Raw genomic sequence first — 17,013 nt, forward strand, 5'->3', positions numbered from 1 at the left:
AGGGAGGCGAGTGTGTACCCGGCCTGGGCCTGTTTGTGTTGGCCTCGCCAGGCGGGGGATTAGCTCAGCTGGGCTGCTAATTGCCTCCAAAGTGCCGGCCGGGATGCTGACAAGGGCTGGGCCTCTAGGCCCCTCCTACCCAGCAGGCACTATGCCAGGCTTGGGGACCTGGCCCAGAAGGGCCCCTTCTCTCCCCTGTCAGCGCCTGCTTGGCCTAGACCCTTGAGATGCGGGCAGGGGGTCAGCAGGGCTGGCGGCTCAGGAAGGAATGGGGGGAGATGCCTATGAAGTCATCGCCTGGGCCAGGCCAGGCCAGGCCACACTCCGCCCCCTCCCCCCATCCCTTAGACCTTCTCGAGTCAGATGCCTTCTCCTGAAGCTCAGCGTTTTCTTCCTCTTGCTAGGAAGCTGCTGGGCTCCTCTGCCCGGATGCCTTCTGGTCCCTCAGCACCTTCCTCTCTTTCTTCTGGTATCTTTCTGTTTCTGTGTCTGCCCTTCTACCCGCTGCCTTTTCCTCACTCAGCCTTTCTTAGCCCCTGTCAGTTGCCCAGAACCCTCCCTGTACTTCCTTCTACCCTTCACTTTCCTGTGTTCTCTGGCCCTTTCTTGGCCCAAGATCCACTTTAAACCCTGCCTCTGGTCTCCCCAAGACTTCCTTGGAGTACTGGCTATAACAAAGGAGCTGAGAAGGAGGTCCACTTTATTATCACACGGTTTCACAACCTTCTCAAAAACCTTCAGGCCTGAGTCTGAGGGCATTGTCAAGGATGGATCTGGACACAGCCTCTCTGCGAGCAGACCTGGCCTGGGAGCCCTGGAAACCTTCCACCCTCACAGGCGGAGCCCCTGGGCCCCACTGCATAAGCTTCCCACAGCTCCGACACACCCACCTCTACTTCTGACTATGGCCTCCTTCACCCCCACTCCCTGTCCTAGTCCTGCCTCTCACCCACATTGGAGCCTGGCTGGATTCAGCCTCTCCTGTTGGTGCCTAGGGGCAGCTTTGCCATTGCTTTGCTCCCTGGGTACCCCGATCCCTTGGATTCTCGGTTTCCTGCCTGGAGATCTCTGCCCTGAGACATCCGCCTGCTTCTGATCTCTGGGATGGGGCCAAAGTAGGACCACAGTCTTGGGGCACACCTGCCTTCAGCCCCTAACCTATCCCACACTGTCTGCTTTCCTCCTCGTCTCATCCTCCCTCGGTTCCCCTCAATCTTAGAGCTCCCTTAACTGCCCACTGCATTCCTGAAAAGGGAATAATAATATTTATAGTAATAGCTGCCATTTGTTGAGCTTCACACGTTTTATTTAACATCCCCAAGAAATAGATTCTATTATTATTTAACCCCAAATTATGAATGGAGTTGGGGCAGGGGGAGCAGCCCCATATTACAAATGAAGAAAATGAGTTCCAGAGAGGGACAAAGAGTTGTTCAAGGTTCCATATAGTGAAGAAGTGGCAGTGCTGGGACTCCAACCCAGGTCGGTTTGATTGCAAAGCCTAGGTCCTTTTCCCAGTTCTGGAAGGTGGTCGGGCACGGACATCCCCACCTCTTTGCTCTACCATCTTGGACCCTCTATATCACCAGTCTCTTTCTCTCTGCGTTTGACCCTGATTTGCAGATGTGTCCTTTTCTATCCTCCCATGCTCTAGACCCCATCCCTTCCCCAATGCTTCACAAATTTGTGTGTACCACTGCTATCCTGAAAGCACTTTGCTTTGGCCCTTTTACACCCCATTAAATTTTTGGAAAGCCAAGCACATAGTAGCCTAACTGTTCCCAGGCTGGTGTGGGTTTACTGCAGTAGGGGCGGAGTGTGGGTGTGGGACCATGGCCCCCTTCGTAAGGCTGAGGACTTCATTCCACTAGACTGAGGTTCCTGAGAAGCCACTTTGGGTCTCCCCAGCAGCTGTGACTTGAGTTATATGGAGTTTTCCATCCAGACTCCTCATTCTGACTGGGCTCCAATCTTGGAGTTTACTTTTAGTCACAGGCCTTGAATTCTTGTGTCCTTGGGCAGGAACTAAACTCTTTTCTATTTGTCCCCCACTTCCTCAATCGACATCCACTTTACCACACCCTCCTCTGTCATCGTATCTGCCCCTCCTTTCCAAATCAATTCCCAAGAAGCGTTCTGAGACCTTGGATTAGGCCAAGGTTTGAACAGCTGATCATGCATGGCTCAGTGAAATGCGGATACAGCCTCTGGGTGTTAAAGGTGAATTCAAACTAGATATTCAGAAGGAGAGGGGTCAAAGGGTGTCCCCATTTCTAGAATTTGATAATGTTTATCTGCTTTTCCCATGTCCTTCCCCAAGTCGCTCTTCTCCCTCTTCTACAAAAAAGTCACTGCCACAATTGCAAGATAAAGAAATAATCATTTTATCGTGCACCAGACTATTTCATGGGGATGTCACAAAGGCAAGGAGCCTAGTATAAAAATCTGGGCGAGGTGGGGGCAGCAGAGGGGGTAGCAGCATCCAGAGCTGGGGCTTGTCCAGCCCAAGGCCTCCGAGGGCACCTTTGCCTTGCGGTAAGACCAGTGGAGAGGGTTTCGGGCAGGGCTTGAACCCTCTGGCCAGCTTCCAGGATGCGTGGCTGTGTCAGTCCTGTGCTGGTTCCTCTTTAAACTGTTCTGCTGGACAGTTTAGAGCTGGGTGTGTCCAAGGAAGCTCCTTTTTCCTGCAGCTGTGGATCCCTTTGGCCTTTGGGGTGCTGGTGGCAGTGGTGGTAGGGCTGGGCAGAGGTTCCTAGAATCTAGTCTGCTTCACCGAGGCTACACCCTTCAGAACGCCGGGAGGATGAGCTTTGAGGGGCCCCCTGGTAGGTGGAAAGGTGAGGCCTATGAATAAGCGCAGATCCTTCCTCTTCCTGGGGCAGTGCCCGTCACACCAGCGTCCAGCCTGAATCTGCTAGTGCCCTGGCTCTGGGGACAGGACTTAGGGGTGGGGGAGGGGTCTCCACTGCTTCCTTTGTGTGGGTCGGGCCTCTGCCAGTGAGGGATAGTATTTTGCCTGGCTCTGAGCAGACAGCTGAACAGAGCCCGCCAGAGGAGCAGTGAGCCCAGCTGGGCAGCTGTGGGGACACAGTCGGCTCAGCTTTCATCCACATCAGAGCCCGCCTGCCCCGAGATTATCCCCACATTTGAATGTGGGTCCAGCCTCTCACTTGGTTTTGGCCTTCTTCTTGGATGGACATGAGCAGAGAGCTTGGCTGGGGGCCGAGGGTGTTGACCCTGTCTTCGTGAGGGAGCCAACACCAGGAGGCACAAACCGCAAGGCCTGGGGGAGTGCGTCTACAGGCTGGAGCCCGTATTCTGGATCTGGGACCTTGAATTCAGACGCTGAACCCTGGAGCCGAGAACTTGGAGTCTGAGAACCTGGAGCCTGGAGCTTAAGACCTCAAACCAGGAGCTGAAAGCCCCGGGGTAGGTGCAGCCTGGAGAGAGGGCTGAGAGTGAGGTCCTCTGGTGGTTGGGAGCCCACCTGAGAAGCAGTTGGGTCAGGCCAGGGCTTGCTGTGTGCAGGTCCTGCGCACAGAAGTTTGGGCTGGGCTCCTGATGGTTTGGCTGGTGCACAGGGCCAGGCCCGGGCTGCTGGTGCTGGCTCTGGGGGCTCTGCTTCAGTACCCTCGGTACCCTCCGCTGCTGAGACCTCACTTCGTCAGCCTTCCCACTGTCCACCTCTTCCCTCAGAGCCTGCTCTGCCCTCCCTTGGGAACCAAGTGGGCTCTGGCTCAGCCTGTGGTCTGTGGCTCCTGCTGCTTCCCAGCCCCTTTTCCTCCAGCCAAAGCCCCATCCCTGAGGCTCAGACCCAGGGGGACCTACAGTTTCTGGGCCTCTGGGTACAGGAGTCCAGGAGGAGCCTTGGCTGGGGGGCTCTTCTGGCTCTGCCTCTGCCTCTACTGGCTCTGGGACCCAGCTGAGCCTTGCCCTTTCTCCTGTAAAATGGGCACAGGCATGCATCCCTGTCTTGTTGGCCTCCCAGGATTGCTGTGGTCATCCAGTGAGATGGCCCAGTACAGGGCCTAGAACAGTATTTGCTCAATAGATTCGGTTAAGGGAGTGAAGTAAAAGTTGGGAGATGGCTTTTTCACGTGGCCCTCTCCTGTGTGCGTGTGGCGTTTCCATTCTTAGTTTCACAGAGGAGCAGCACCGTGGAGCGACGCTCACGGCGTCACTGTGAAGGCCCAGCTGGGGTCTCTGATCCAGGACGCAGCCGTATTCCTGCCTGGGAGGGACCAGGGAGTGAGGGTCCCCCTCTCTGAGGGGAGGCCTGGCGGCTGGGCTAGGGGTGGGGGCACTGCAGCCTTCACTGGCTCTCACCTCATCTGCTGTTCTTGCCTGGAGGGTTCCACAGAGACTGAACCTCCGGCTGCTCATGGAGGCCTGAAATTAACCTTCTGCCCTGGACCTGGTGTCTGCCCATTCCTTTTCCACGGGGCTTGAGAGACAAAGCTACCAGGCTGAAGCTGCCCGGGGTCCGTGTGTAAGTGTGGGGTGCAACTGCCATCAGGCTGGCACCATCCCCTGCCATAGGGCTGCCCCTTTCCCTAGATGGCAGGGTCAGTAGGCATGTGGCTGCGACACTTCGTTACCCACCTTAAGTCTGCAAGTGGAAAAACGTACAGATAACAAGTGAGTGGTCAGCAGTGGCCACATGTGGGCAGCCAGAGGCATGAGCAAAGTCCCTTTGGTCAGTGGCAGCCACAAAGGCCCAGGCTTCAGGGAGGCCCCAGTCGGTGCCCTTGGGGTCGCCTGCCTGGTTCCAGCAATAAATAACATGAGGACCCAAAAACCAAACCAAAACAAAAAATACAACCAGTATCTTTTGGGGTGGGTGGTGCGGGACTGTTTAAATTATCGGCCTTCCCTGGGCCACTAGGTGGTTGCTGGGCACAGGGCTGGGCGGCGGTCACCGGCACGTGTGCAGCTCCACGAGCCGCTGGCACTGCCGGCACTTGACGAAGCAGCACCAGTGGAATTTGCAGCTGCAGCGCTCGGCCAGCTCTACCTGTGCTGTGTGGAAGCCGCGGCCGCAGCACAGCAGCTCGCAGCCGTCGATGGCCTTGGACGTCTTGTTGCACGTGCGGCCCCTCGTGCCCAGCACACCGCTGCGCATGTCCTGCTCGCAGAAGTCCGGGCTGGGCTCCAAGTACACCAGGTCCTCATCTGTGTGCGGCTTGAACTGCGCATTGCGCGGCACCAGCGCCCTGGAGGAGCCCACACGGCGTGGCTCCACCTCCGTGGCGCCGTCAAACTTCTCCTTCAGCGCGTGGCCCACCTGGCGGAAGGGCGGCACGGCTCGCCAGCACGTCTTTACCTCGCAGGAGCCTGACACCCCGTGGCACTTGCATTCCACCCGCATGTGAGTCAGGATAGCCTGCGGGGGGCGGGGAGGGGAGAGGGGCCATCAGGAGATGTCAGGGGAGGCCGGGGAGGGGCGGCTGGGGGGGGGCGGATGAGCGGGGGCAGGGACGGGGGCATGGCGCAGAATCGGAGAAAGATGTACGGTCATGCTTCCTCTGTATTAAGCTCCTGCTGTATGCCACGGTGGCCTGGTAAGCTGTGTTGGGAACAAAGATACTGTCCTTGCCCTTGGGGCACTCGGAGTTGATGGAGGAGAGACATGTTAAAGGGCAGTGTCATACGAAACAGTGAAAAGTGACGTGTTGGGGAAGAAGATGGCTGCATTGAACCTGCACAGGAACCTTGAAGAGTAGGTACTGAGATAGCAGATGGTATTGTAGTTAAGCACACCGTCTTCGCAGTGACACGGAGAAATCCTAACCCTGCTACTTATTGGGGGGTGTGTGCGTGACAAAGGGATGGAGACACACCTGTGTGCACATATATATGTGTGGGCGGGGGCGTGTTGGGGGACGTGTGTGCTACACTGGGGGCTGCTCACACTGTTCTGTGACGCCCGCTTACCTGTCCGCTCCCTCCCCGTGCCCCCCGCCCCATAGGAGGTGCCTGGTACCGGCCAGAGCCCAACAAGTGTTTTCTGAGGGGCAGGTGGGCGGGGGAGAGCGTCTGGGGACGTTGCCGAGCCCGCCCTTTCCCGGCCGGCCGTGAGGGTGCTGGGGCCGTGCGCACTACCTTCCTGCCGGCCTCGTTGTTGTGGAGGTTCATGAGGGCCCGGCTGGACGAGGCCCCCTTGCTCCTCTCCCGCACGTCCACAAATGACTGTGAGAAGGCCACGCCGTAGGCGATGTTGTCCGAGCATCCCGACCACTGGAAGCCTGGGTGGGGTGGGCATGCGGGGTCCGCGGGTGAGTGAGGGCCTGGGCCCCGGCCCCTGCCCCTGCCACGCATGCCCTCCCCACCGCCCGCACTTACCCTGTGGGCTGACCCCGTGTACCGTCCGGTCACAGCCGCACTTTTCCAGCTCTCCACTGCTGCACGCCCGCGTCACCGCAAAGGCCACACCTGCCGAAGAGATGGCGTACACGAAGGCCGCCTCCCGAGTCCCTGTGGGAGGGAGGCAGAGGGAGGGCAGGGCTGGGTCCCAGTGCTCCTCCCCGCACCCTCCTTTTTAGAGGAGAGGCGTAGATGGGACTCCTGAACGACGGAGGCCCAGGGAGAGAGCAAGGCAGGCTGACTCCCGTGGGGCAGGAGTCACGCCGAGCTGCTGCTTATTCTTACCCACCAATGGCCAACATACTTACACACGCCGGACACTGCCCTGCGGCCTTCACGTGTGCTGGTCATTTATCCTCCCCGCACCCGTCAGGTGAGTATAATTATTATCCCCGCTTTCAGAGGGATTAGCCAACTTGTCCCAGGCCACACAGCATGTGGTTGAGCAGCCAGATGGTCCAGCTTCAGTGCTCTGAGCACTGTCAGTTACTGTTCTCACAACCTCTCCGGGAGGTTAGTGATGTTAACGTCATTTTATGAGAGACAAGACAGGCATGGGAGAGGTGAATTAACTTACCAAGGCTACAGAAGTAGCAGGCTGGCCTGTCAACCCAGCTCTTTTTGTGCCTATTCCCCAGCTGGCCCCTCTAGGCTCTGATGGGGTCCCCCGCCCGAGGAACCTGCCCCAGCCCTTCCTGCTGAGGCTGGGCCTATTTCTGAGACCACCTTGCTTCCTTATACCTCTAAGAGTAAACCGTAATGACAATGGCCCCACCGCTTACCAGGATCACTGCTGAAGAGGGGATGCCCTCTACCATCGGAAGCTTTATCTGTGCCCAGTTCACAGATGGCACAGTGCGGGTTTGGGGAGGGGAAGTGGGTCGCAGTCGTCCAGTCAGCAAGTGATAGAACCAGGACTCAAACTCTGGTCTGCCCGCCTCTGCTGCCTGTCTTTCCCTTCCGCCCCATGACTTCTTGGTGGTTCTGTGTTGGTGGCTGCCCTGTCTCTTGCCTGAATGGGTGTTTTTATCCTCCTAGGAACTGTGCCTCAGGGGGTGTAGCTGCTATGTAGACCCTTTCTGGGGGTGTGGGTGGTGGGAGGGAGTGTCTTTGTGTGTGTTGCGTGTGTGTGTGTGTGGTGCGTGTGCACACGGCTGGCTGGGTGTGTGACCAGACGGGCCCTGCTCCTCTCTGGGCCCTGTGAGGGCCTCTGTGTGCCCGTGACTGTCCTTCTGTCTCTTGCTGGAGTGTCTGTGTCCACAGGAGCAAAGGGGGGAGGCTTTGGCCTCGTGGTTGGCAATTACCTCTGTGACACCCAGGCCGGTGCTCTCGGCTGCCCTGGGGAGCAGTCGCCGTGGTCAGACAGAAACAATCACCTCCTCTGTGCCCGTGTCTGTGGACAGGCAGTGGAGGCCGAGCGCTGGGGTTGGGGGCAGCTCAGGCCCCCATGGCCCAGGACGCCCTGTTCTCGGTTCGGCCCTTGAGCTGGGGATACTGCTCGCCACCCACTTTCTACGGCCCACCCTCTGCCCTGGCCTGGACGCTCTGGGCCGGCATGAGGGGGCCTGGCTGGAGCCACGGGGGCCTCGACAGCCTGAGATGGAATCCTCTCCAAGTTAATCGAGGTTAATAGCAGGATCATGTTGGTTGGTTTTGCGCTGTGGCCGCCCAAAGAGAGACGACTTTAGTTTCTGGTATTTCTGGTATTTCCAGGCCTGAACCAGCACAAATCTTTGCCCCAAAGACCAAGGGGGAAGGGAAAGCAGGAGATAGTAGGGTGGATGGGACTGGCAGGGTGGCCCCAGCTCCTGGCCTGGCATGTTCCTTTCTCCTCTGCTTCTCTGGGCCCTCAGGCAGCCCCTGGCCTGCCCCAAGCTCTCGGCCCACCTCCTCCCCTGAGCGCTAGCAGCCTTGGGTGCAGGGCTCCCTGTGAGGTGGCTCAGGGAGACCCCTGCCTCATCCCCAACCAACACCCATCTGCCAGGACTACAGGCCCCCTTCTCCTGGCCTCGGGAACAAGGGCACTATAGTTCTCTCCACTTGGGCTTGAAGGAAGAGGTTCTGGAAGGAAGATAATAAGACGAGCTAAAGCTTAGAGAGAGCTCACTCCGTGCTGGGCACTGTCTGAGCACTTGACATAATTTATATACTCTTCACAACACCCCTGCGAAGTAGACACTTTTACTCCCCATTTTACAGATAAGGAAACTGAGGCACTGAGCCGTGAAGCACCTGTCCAAGGACACCCAGCCAGGAAGTGGTAGAGCCAGAATTCGGACTCAGGCAGCCTAGCTCCAGAGTTTCAACCTTGACATGATCCTGCCGCCTGGAGCCCAGAGCCTGGAGCCCCCAGCAATATACAGCCCATCTCTTGCCACCTCCATGTGTGAAGCCACGAGCTGTGGGACATGTCCAGTTCCTTTTGTGGGTTCTTCACTGGGGGATGGTGAGCAGTGGGCCTGTGCTCAGCACAGGAGGCCCCAGAAGGCCTGAAGAATGTGGCTGAGCCACTGTGTCCCGAGAGCCGATGGCAGCATTTCCTCCAGCCTTTTATGACTGGCCCTGGGTCCCGATGCCTTGACTCCAGGGCTGTGGCCCCTCCTGGCTCATCCCCTCTGCCCGGCTGGAGCCTTGCTCACCAGTGGGGCGCCTGGCAGAGACCGCTGAGACACAGAAAAAGGATTGTGGTGTGGCTGTGAGGGTGGCAGAGGGGAGTTCCCCAGTGACCTGGTCGATAACTGCTCCCTGGTCTGGGGGTTTGCCTGTTCCAGCTGCAGGGGGAGGACTTTGTCCTCCTGGGACAGCAGAGCCGGCCGAGGGAAAGGCAGAGCTCTCGAAGGTGCTAGCAGCTGCCCTACAGCCTTCTGCCTTTTCCATAATGCCATTTGCCCCATTCCACACCCAACTCCTTTCTTCCTGCTCTTTCTTCTTCCCTGGCTCCATTGGTCTAAATCCTGAGCGTCCTCTAGGTCCCACGTCACTGCCATCTTTTCCAAGGTGCTAAGGCTGCCTGGGGCCGGGAATTCAGAGTTGTCCTGGGGATCCAGTGATAACTACCCTTTCTGAGGGCCTGCGATGTGCCAGGGCCTTTCCATGAGCTCATGGCGACCTGAGCAACCAGCTCTCTCCAGCTCTGCTCTGTGGAGGAAAAAGTGAGGCTCGGGGGCTTGTCTGGGGTCCCTCAGCCAGTCGGTGGCCAAGAGGGAATTGGAACCGCGGCCTGCCTGACTCGAGGCCAGTGCTCTTCTGAGCACATCACATGCGCTGTCTCCCCAGATGCTGGATGGAAGGACATTTGAGCAGGAAGGAGTGTTTGGAGGAGAAACAGATGAGGCTGAGTTGGGCTAGAAAGGAAGCCACGGGCATGGGGATCCCCGGGGCATCAGGCAGGTGTCCTGATGGCAGTGTCATTCCGAGCATAACTTACATGTTTCCAAAGCAGACCCAGCGGGAGTCCTCCGGAGGTGGGGCAGGAGAGGCACGGCCCTCTGAGAAAGGCACCGCCCTTGTCATCTCCCCATCCCTGCCCCCACAGCCTGCCTTTCCAATTTCCTTTGCTCTCTTGTCTGCAAAGGCTCACCTTTTCTTGAAACCACCTCCAGGAAGCCTCTTTGGATTTAAGAGACAATATAGGGCAGGGGAAAGAGTAAAGGCTTTGGAGCTGGACAAAGCCGTGTTAAGACTCTTACTAGTGTAGTGACCTTTCCCGGTTCTAACAGGGGGAAAGTAACACTGGCCCAGCAGGCCAGGCCCTGGTACTTCTGCGCATCCCTCCTACCATCATGGATTCCTGGGAGCCCAGGTGCTCTGGCTGGCCTGGCTTGCCCTCCCCGCGCAGTCAGAGTTGGACTCAGACTGTTTCATCTTCTAAGTGTCTTGTGTGCTTGTCTGCAGCCAGACTGGAAGCTCCAGGGGCCACGCTGTCCCTCACCACCTCCTCTGCCCCCCTCGAGCCCAGTACAGAGCTGGCAAGAACAGGCCTTTCCCAGCTCCCTGGAGACAGAGGTGGGTATCGGGAGGAGCGTGGATGCTCAGCCTGGCGGGCCTGAGATCTAGTCCTGGTTCTGCCACTTCCTAAACGTGTGATTTCAGTTGTTATGTCCATAGAATGGGGCTGACAATAGTTCTGACCTCTTCAGGTGGGTATGGAAATCTAATGATGTAAAACATGGGAAGTGCTTAGCCCCTGGCCTGGAGTAGGAGCTTGAGACATAGTAGCTACTGTGAATGTTATTGTTGGGTGATTAATGCCATTTTATTCATTCGCTAACAAATACCGGTAGGGCACTTACCCCCTGAGGGCCACGTGTCCACATATTTGCCATTGGGCTAAAAGCTTCCTTAGCGCAGAGACACCTCCTCCCTCACCAGACGTTTATTAGCCACCTGCTGTGAGCCAGGCCCTATGCCAGCATGAGGGAGATGGAGGTGAGTTTGTCCTCAAGGAACCCCCAGTGCAAAGTGTCTCTGGGGTAAGCCCTCCCCAGACCTCCTGTGATGTATCGGATGGCACCAGAAGCTGGCCCAAGAGGTCCCCAGAAGAAAGGCATGTTGTCACCCTCATTGGGTCCAAAGTGATGCCAACATCGAAGACAAAGGTGAGAGCACGGGTGTTAGGGAGTCACAGCCCAGGACTGAAAAGCATCTACTTCTTAGATCCAGCCTGAAGTTCCCGTCAGTCAGGTGCCCTGAGGTTAGACACGCGGGGACTGCAAACACAGCCTGGGCTGAATCCTCACTCGGCTACGACCAGTGCACCACATCGCCTCCCGACATGGCAGTCAGAGCCCAGAGGGGCCGCAGGGCTCGTGGGGTCCCCTCTCGGGACAGGGACACCATCAAGCTCGCAGAGCAAGGTGTGAGAAGGCAGGGGAAGGCTCGGCGTTGTCTACAGATGGAGGGAAGCAGGCGCAGAGGCATCTGCACTGCCTTCCACGCCTCTCCCCGTGCTGCTCGGGCCTGCCCGCCCCGAGACCCCAGCACATCCTGCTCACGGCCACACCGAACTTCCGCCAGACTCCCTGGCCTCTCCCTCCCACCCTCAAACCCTCGTCGTTCATTCCACGAATACTTATCAGTCACCTACCTCGTGCAGGTGCTGCCCCAGGCACAGGGATTAAGCAGTGACCGAACCGCACAGAGGCCATCATCCCACGTCTGGCCCTGCACGCCTGCTCGGCCAAGAACCACCGGCTGCCCCATTCCTGGCTGCCCCCGATGCCACCTTCACCAAATTTCTGGCAGATTCTCAGCCTAGAGCACAGTTTGGCCCTGACTTACACATGTCCTCACCAGTCACCATTATGTCACCGTCAGTCTTGCCTCTGTAGGCCAGGAGCAGGGGGTCTCCACTGCCTGGGAGGGGAGGGGGTGCGGGTTGGAGCTGTACGGCCTCGGGCAGTGCTGGCCGTAAGAGGGCTGCTCCCACCCCCAGGTGCCCTGGGAGCCAGGCAGGTCTTTGGAGACATCATCTTTGAACCCTGATGGGAAGTCCAGGAGCTGGGGCCTGGGGTGGCCCCACCACCCCCCATCCAGGGAGGAGGACGCTGAGGCTAGGACAGGGGATGGACCTTGCCCGGGAACTCATGCCAAGAGCCGTCAGGCCCCGGATCTAGGTGCATCACACTCTCTGCTGGGCCTCCTATCTCAGCTGTAACGTGGGGACAATACTACACACTCGGACTTGTCGTGAGGGCGGTCGGATGCAAGGCGGCACCAAGGAGGCCCTCAGCAAATGGGGCTCCTTTGCTCCTCCAAGTATGGCCTGGCTCCTGGAGGGATCTGTGAGCTATTACCTTTCCAGGTCTGAGGTCAGGACCCCAGCCAGGCAGCCCATGAATGCGGGCACTGGCCTAGCCCCGCAACCCCTAAACCTGGGGGCTGTGAGAAAGGCCTGCCCAGCCGGCTGCTGCCCCAAATCACAGCAGCTGGTGAGCACGGATGGCTTTTCTGGGGTCAAGGTCCACCCTAAATGGTGATGCCCCTATGAGGTAAGCACACGTGCAGGTCCTCCTGACAGGTGAGGAGACCGAGGCTCGGAGGAGTGAGGTCCCTCCCCCAAGGTCATGCTGCCCGTGCTCTCCCTGCATGGCCTCATCAACCCTGGACCCCCCAAGAGCGGTACTGTGGCCTCGGGAGGGACAAGTCCCGTCTCTTGTTCAGTGGAGATAAATTGAGACTTTTCCAGGAGGAATTTTACTAGGGAAGAAAACAAAAAATGCAAAAGCGAGGGGATGGACGAATGGGAAGAGTTCAGACTCCTCCAGACACGACTGCCCTTGCCTCGCATGTGGCTGGCTTGGCGAGTGCATGCCCTGACTCAGCCCCGAGGAGACTGGATGCTTGACCAAGTCACTTGGACTTTAGTCCACAGCAGGTTCCAGCCAAGCCTGGTAGGACTCTCAGCATCTCCCTGAACTTGATGAGCCGGGGCTGGGCCCCCTCTCTGGTTCCTGGTGCAAACACAGGTGAGGAAAGCACTTCTTGACGGGGTCCCTCACCTGCATCAGGCCACACTGACCCATGCCTCCCCTCTTCTGCCCCTTGAGTCCTTGCCCCGACTTGCTCTCTGCCACTGGATGACACCCCTTGACTGTCTCCTCCATGCCAGGCTCTGCCACGCGCTGGGAAACTGGTAAATGAGACATTATCCTTGCCTTGGAAGAGTTCAAGGTTTAGGGATGGGGGAGTGGGGTGGGGGAGACAGGCATCACAGTTCAGTGTGAAAGGTGTAATGAAAGCCACGTGGACACAAATGGTTTAGACAGAAGTGTGTCTGTGTGTACATGTGTGTGTATTAAGGGAGAGAGAGAGTGAGAGAGAAAGGAGAGAGAGAAATTGATAAGTCAAATGGGTTAAAATGTAAACAGCTGGTGAATCTAGGTAAAGAGTATACGGCAATTCTTCACAGGAAAAACTGAACTCATATATTCAGAGAACAAACTGGTGGTGCCAGAGGCAGAAGCAGGGATGGGGGCTGGGCAAAATGCGTGAAGGGGTCACCAAGTACCAACTTCCAGTGATAAAATAAATACGTCATGAGGAGGTGATGTACAGCGTAGTGACCACAGTTAATAATACTGTATTGCATATTTGAAAGTTGCTAAGAAAGTAGATCTTGAAAGTTCTCACCACAAGAAAAAAAATGTTTGCAACTGTGTGGTGATGGATGTTAACTAGACTTACTGAATCGTTATATTGTACACCTGAAACTAATACAATATGTCAATTATACCTCATTTTAAAAAGAAGAAAATGAAAGTAGCTGACTGAATAAACCCATCACATAGAGATTTTTTAAAAAAGAGTATATGGGAATTCCTTGTACTAGTTTTGCAACTTTTCTGTAAGTTTGAAACTATATCAAAACAATTACCAAAAAAAGGGGGAAAAACCCCAGCATGAACAAAGAGCTTTGGAGCCCAGTGGAAAAAGCAACCACCTGCTTGCAGGAGCTGGGCAGACTGGAGGAGGGAGCTGCTGAGCTGGTGGAGAAAGAGGGTTGGGTGTTTGGGGGTGGAGGAAATGGCATGTGCAAAGGCACGGGGGTATGCAGGGCCGGGCACACGTAACCCTGCCAGTCTATTCATCAGTCCACCTAAAACACGGAACACCTACTGTGTGCCAGGGGCTTCCTGTGCCCAGGGTCTGCTGTTTGAGCCTAGTGTCTGGGCCTCATCAGACAGACAGCCCTGGGTCCTCGGCAGGGGCACCGTGGTCCCGGGAGGGCCTCTGCTCCCAGGCCACTCACTGGGCCTTTGCTGCTTCTCCGAAGCAGCAATGTTCAGTCATGCCAAGCATAATCGTGCCTTTTTGGCCCCTGCCAACTCCCAGGAGAATGGCTTCCAAATTTCTATCCCAGTTGGTTTCCAACAACATCCAAATGGTTTTGCCACAAGCCCAGCAGCCCTCGCTGTCCAGGACCACAGGTGCCAAGACAAAGGTTGGCCCAGGAACGCTTTTCTGCTGCCTGAGCAAGTCAAGGGGTCTGTGGACTAGTGTCAGTTTCACACTCAGGAAGTAGTAAAAGAGGCAGCTGGTTTAGAGCGCTCCCTCGAGGGCAGCGGCTTGACCCGGTGACCTCTTGAGGAGACTTCAGTTGCATGGAACGTTCTCTAGGCCCTGGCCCATCTTCCTCTGGCTTGATGCCTTCTCATGTTTCTGGTGTCAGCCGAGGACCCACTCCTCGGGAAAGCTTTCCCTGAGCACCCGCCCTGGCTGGGGCAGAGGTCCACCCTTGTGCTCCCGAGGCTCCTGTGTCCCCTCTCATCCTGGGCAAGAGCAAGACCCTGGAGCTGGACTGCACGGGCTCAAGTCCTGGCTTGGCCACCTTTTGGTTCTGTGACCTTGGGCGAGTTACCTAACCTCTGTGTGCCTCAGTTTCGTCATTTGCAATACGGAAGCCCATCTCCAAGGGCCAGATGAGTTAATATCACTTAAAGCACTTAACCAGTGTCTGGTCCCTAGCTGGTGCTACAGGTGTGAGAGCCACTGCCCCTACTGAAGTGTCACTGTTGCCTCAACTGTGAGCCCAGGAGGACAGGATCTGGGTGCTGCTCTTCCCGGGGTCTCAGGGCTGGGCAAGTGAGGCTCAACAGGGTTCGTCAAAGGTACGGACGAACGAGATGCGCTTGCATAGGTGAGACCAGTGCTAAGGGAAAAATAGCACAGGGCTGGGGGGCTGGAAGCCCAGGTCTGAATGCTTTTCTGCTGTTCACCCTCTGAGGAGCCCCGGGCAACTCCGTCTTTTCCCCTGCCTGAGCCTCAGTTTCCGACTCTAAAACAGGAATGGTGGCTCCAGGACTGAAAACACAGCACACCGTATTGTGCTGCACAGCCAGAGAACGGCATCCTCCTCCGTCGGCCCTCCCGCAGGGGACTGCCGCCCGCTGGGTCCCGCCCGCTCCCATGCCTCCATCTGCATCCTGTGATGAGTGATGGACCCGTCAGGCCACTCGTGAGCACATGATTCCCCACCCCAGGAAACAGTGGTCCCTTCCGGGGTCCCTAGCACCCCCGCGAGCCCCTCCCTCACCTTGCGTCACCACCTTGCCGAAAACAGGCAGCGAGTCGAGCGTGGAGCAGTTCCAGCGCCGGTTCCGGAACTGGTACTGGCACTCCTCAATGGCGAGCTGGGCGCCGCGGCGCACCGAGTCCATCACCTCCAGGTTCCGCTTGCACATCTGCACCTGCCTCTGGATCAGGCCCTTGAGCTTCTCGCACGTCTCCTCCTCTGAGATGCTCCCAACTGATGACAGCTTGGCCAGGTACCTGGGGAGAGGGGGGTTGGGGATGGGACGTGAGGCTGAGCCCCTTCCCTCCTCCTTCCACGCCCCGGCTGAGGCCACGCCCTGCCCAAGTCTCTAGGAGCCAGTTCGTACCAGGGATGGGTCCTGGAGGTTGGCTTCTCTCTGGATCCAGTGACAGCCATCCTGCCTGGTTCCCAGGGCCAGAAGGGGGGAAGTGCTGTCTTGCACAAGGCCTCCATCTCAAGTTAGCCAAAGCAGGGAGAGCACTGGGAGGGCGGTTGACAGACCCCCCTGGGATCCCTCCCTGCCTGGGTGGCCCCTGCACTGGCATCTGTACCCCGATGTTACCCTAGACCTCGCCCACGGGCTCTAAGCCCTTCGTGTCAAAATGCCCTCTAGATGGGAGGCTGGAGCCACTGTCTGCCCTGGTGTGTCTCTTTCCCTCCCAAGGCAGAGACCCCAGTGACCTAAGCCCACCTTTGGCTACAAGGTCATGATCCTCACTGCCAGCCATATCCCAGGGCCACCAGGCAGAGACCAGCGTCACTACTGTAGCACTTAGGACAATAAGGGCAGTGAGGGCTGGGGGGCTGGGGATAGTGCTGGGGGAGGGGGCTTTGAAAACAAAGTGTGCCATGCTCTCCCCTCCGCCCCTGGAGTCCTTATAGCCAGAGAACGGGGCACCAATGCTTGCCCCACCTCACAGGGTTATAGTGAGGATATACAGTCCAGATGAGATAGCTTGTGTCGAGGCACTCTGGGGCCAGGCATACGTGGGAAGGGGCTTTACTGCATCCCTTTCAGCAGAGTACAGACAGCACTACTGTTGGTTGGACACCTACCATGTGCTGTGCTTGGCGGCAGGCCCTTCTTCCTGTTGCCAGCTCACCCCAAATCTATGAGGTGACAATTATTACGACCATCTTATGGATTCCAAAATAAAGGCTAAGAGGTTACCATGCCCAAGGTGACCCAGGTAGCAAGTGTCAGAGCCAAGCTTCAAACCCCTCCAAACCCCATGGGCCTTTCCCCTGCCGACCCCCTCCATGAGGGCCCTGGAAGGCTCTGCCCTGTCTAATGACGGCCACTTTGTTTTTTTGTTTTTGGCCGTGCTGCGTGGCATGTGGGATCTTAGTTCCCCGATCAGGGTTCGAACCCGCGCCCCCTGCATTGGAAGCATGGCGTCTTAACCACTAGGCCACCAGGGAAGTCCCTAGTGATGGCCACTTCGCAATCTGGGCCAGGAGGCAAGGGGGCCAGGAGTAAGACACAAAAATACTCACCAGGGTGGGAGCAGAGCTAGGGAAAGACCCTGTGAGGAAGAAACTGGTTTTTCTCTCGAGGGAAGGGTGTGCATTAACAGAACACCTACTAAGTGCCAGGCATGTTTCAGAGCAGTGAG

The 17,013-nt window shown here is 57.3% G+C and overlaps 1 protein-coding gene across 3 annotated transcripts in view; it reads right to left on the minus strand.

Annotated features, from left to right (window-relative positions):
* Positions 1–2,383: 2,383 nt before the first annotated feature.
* Positions 2,384–17,013, minus strand: part of WNT4 (Wnt family member 4) — a 28,444-nt gene continuing 13,814 nt past the window's right edge. The window contains exons 1-5 of one of the 3 annotated variants that reach the window (XM_059996622.1): positions 15,744–15,850; positions 15,398–15,633; positions 6,343–6,474; positions 6,103–6,245; positions 2,384–5,383 (exon numbers count right to left, since the gene is read on the minus strand). In XM_059996622.1, the coding sequence (XP_059852605.1) occupies positions 4,916–5,383; positions 6,103–6,245; positions 6,343–6,474; positions 15,398–15,633; positions 15,744–15,850 (1,086 nt within the window). In that variant the 3' untranslated portion in view covers positions 2,384–4,915. Of the gene's footprint in view, positions 5,384–6,102; positions 6,246–6,342; positions 6,475–15,397; positions 15,634–15,743; positions 15,851–17,013 lie in introns of those variants that run through there. The other 2 variants (XM_059996734.1, XM_059996661.1) reach the window with 2 other exon arrangements.

This window comes from Delphinus delphis, chromosome 1, assembly GCF_949987515.2.
Source record: "Delphinus delphis chromosome 1, mDelDel1.2, whole genome shotgun sequence".
Lineage (NCBI taxonomy): Eukaryota > Metazoa > Chordata > Mammalia > Artiodactyla > Delphinidae > Delphinus > Delphinus delphis.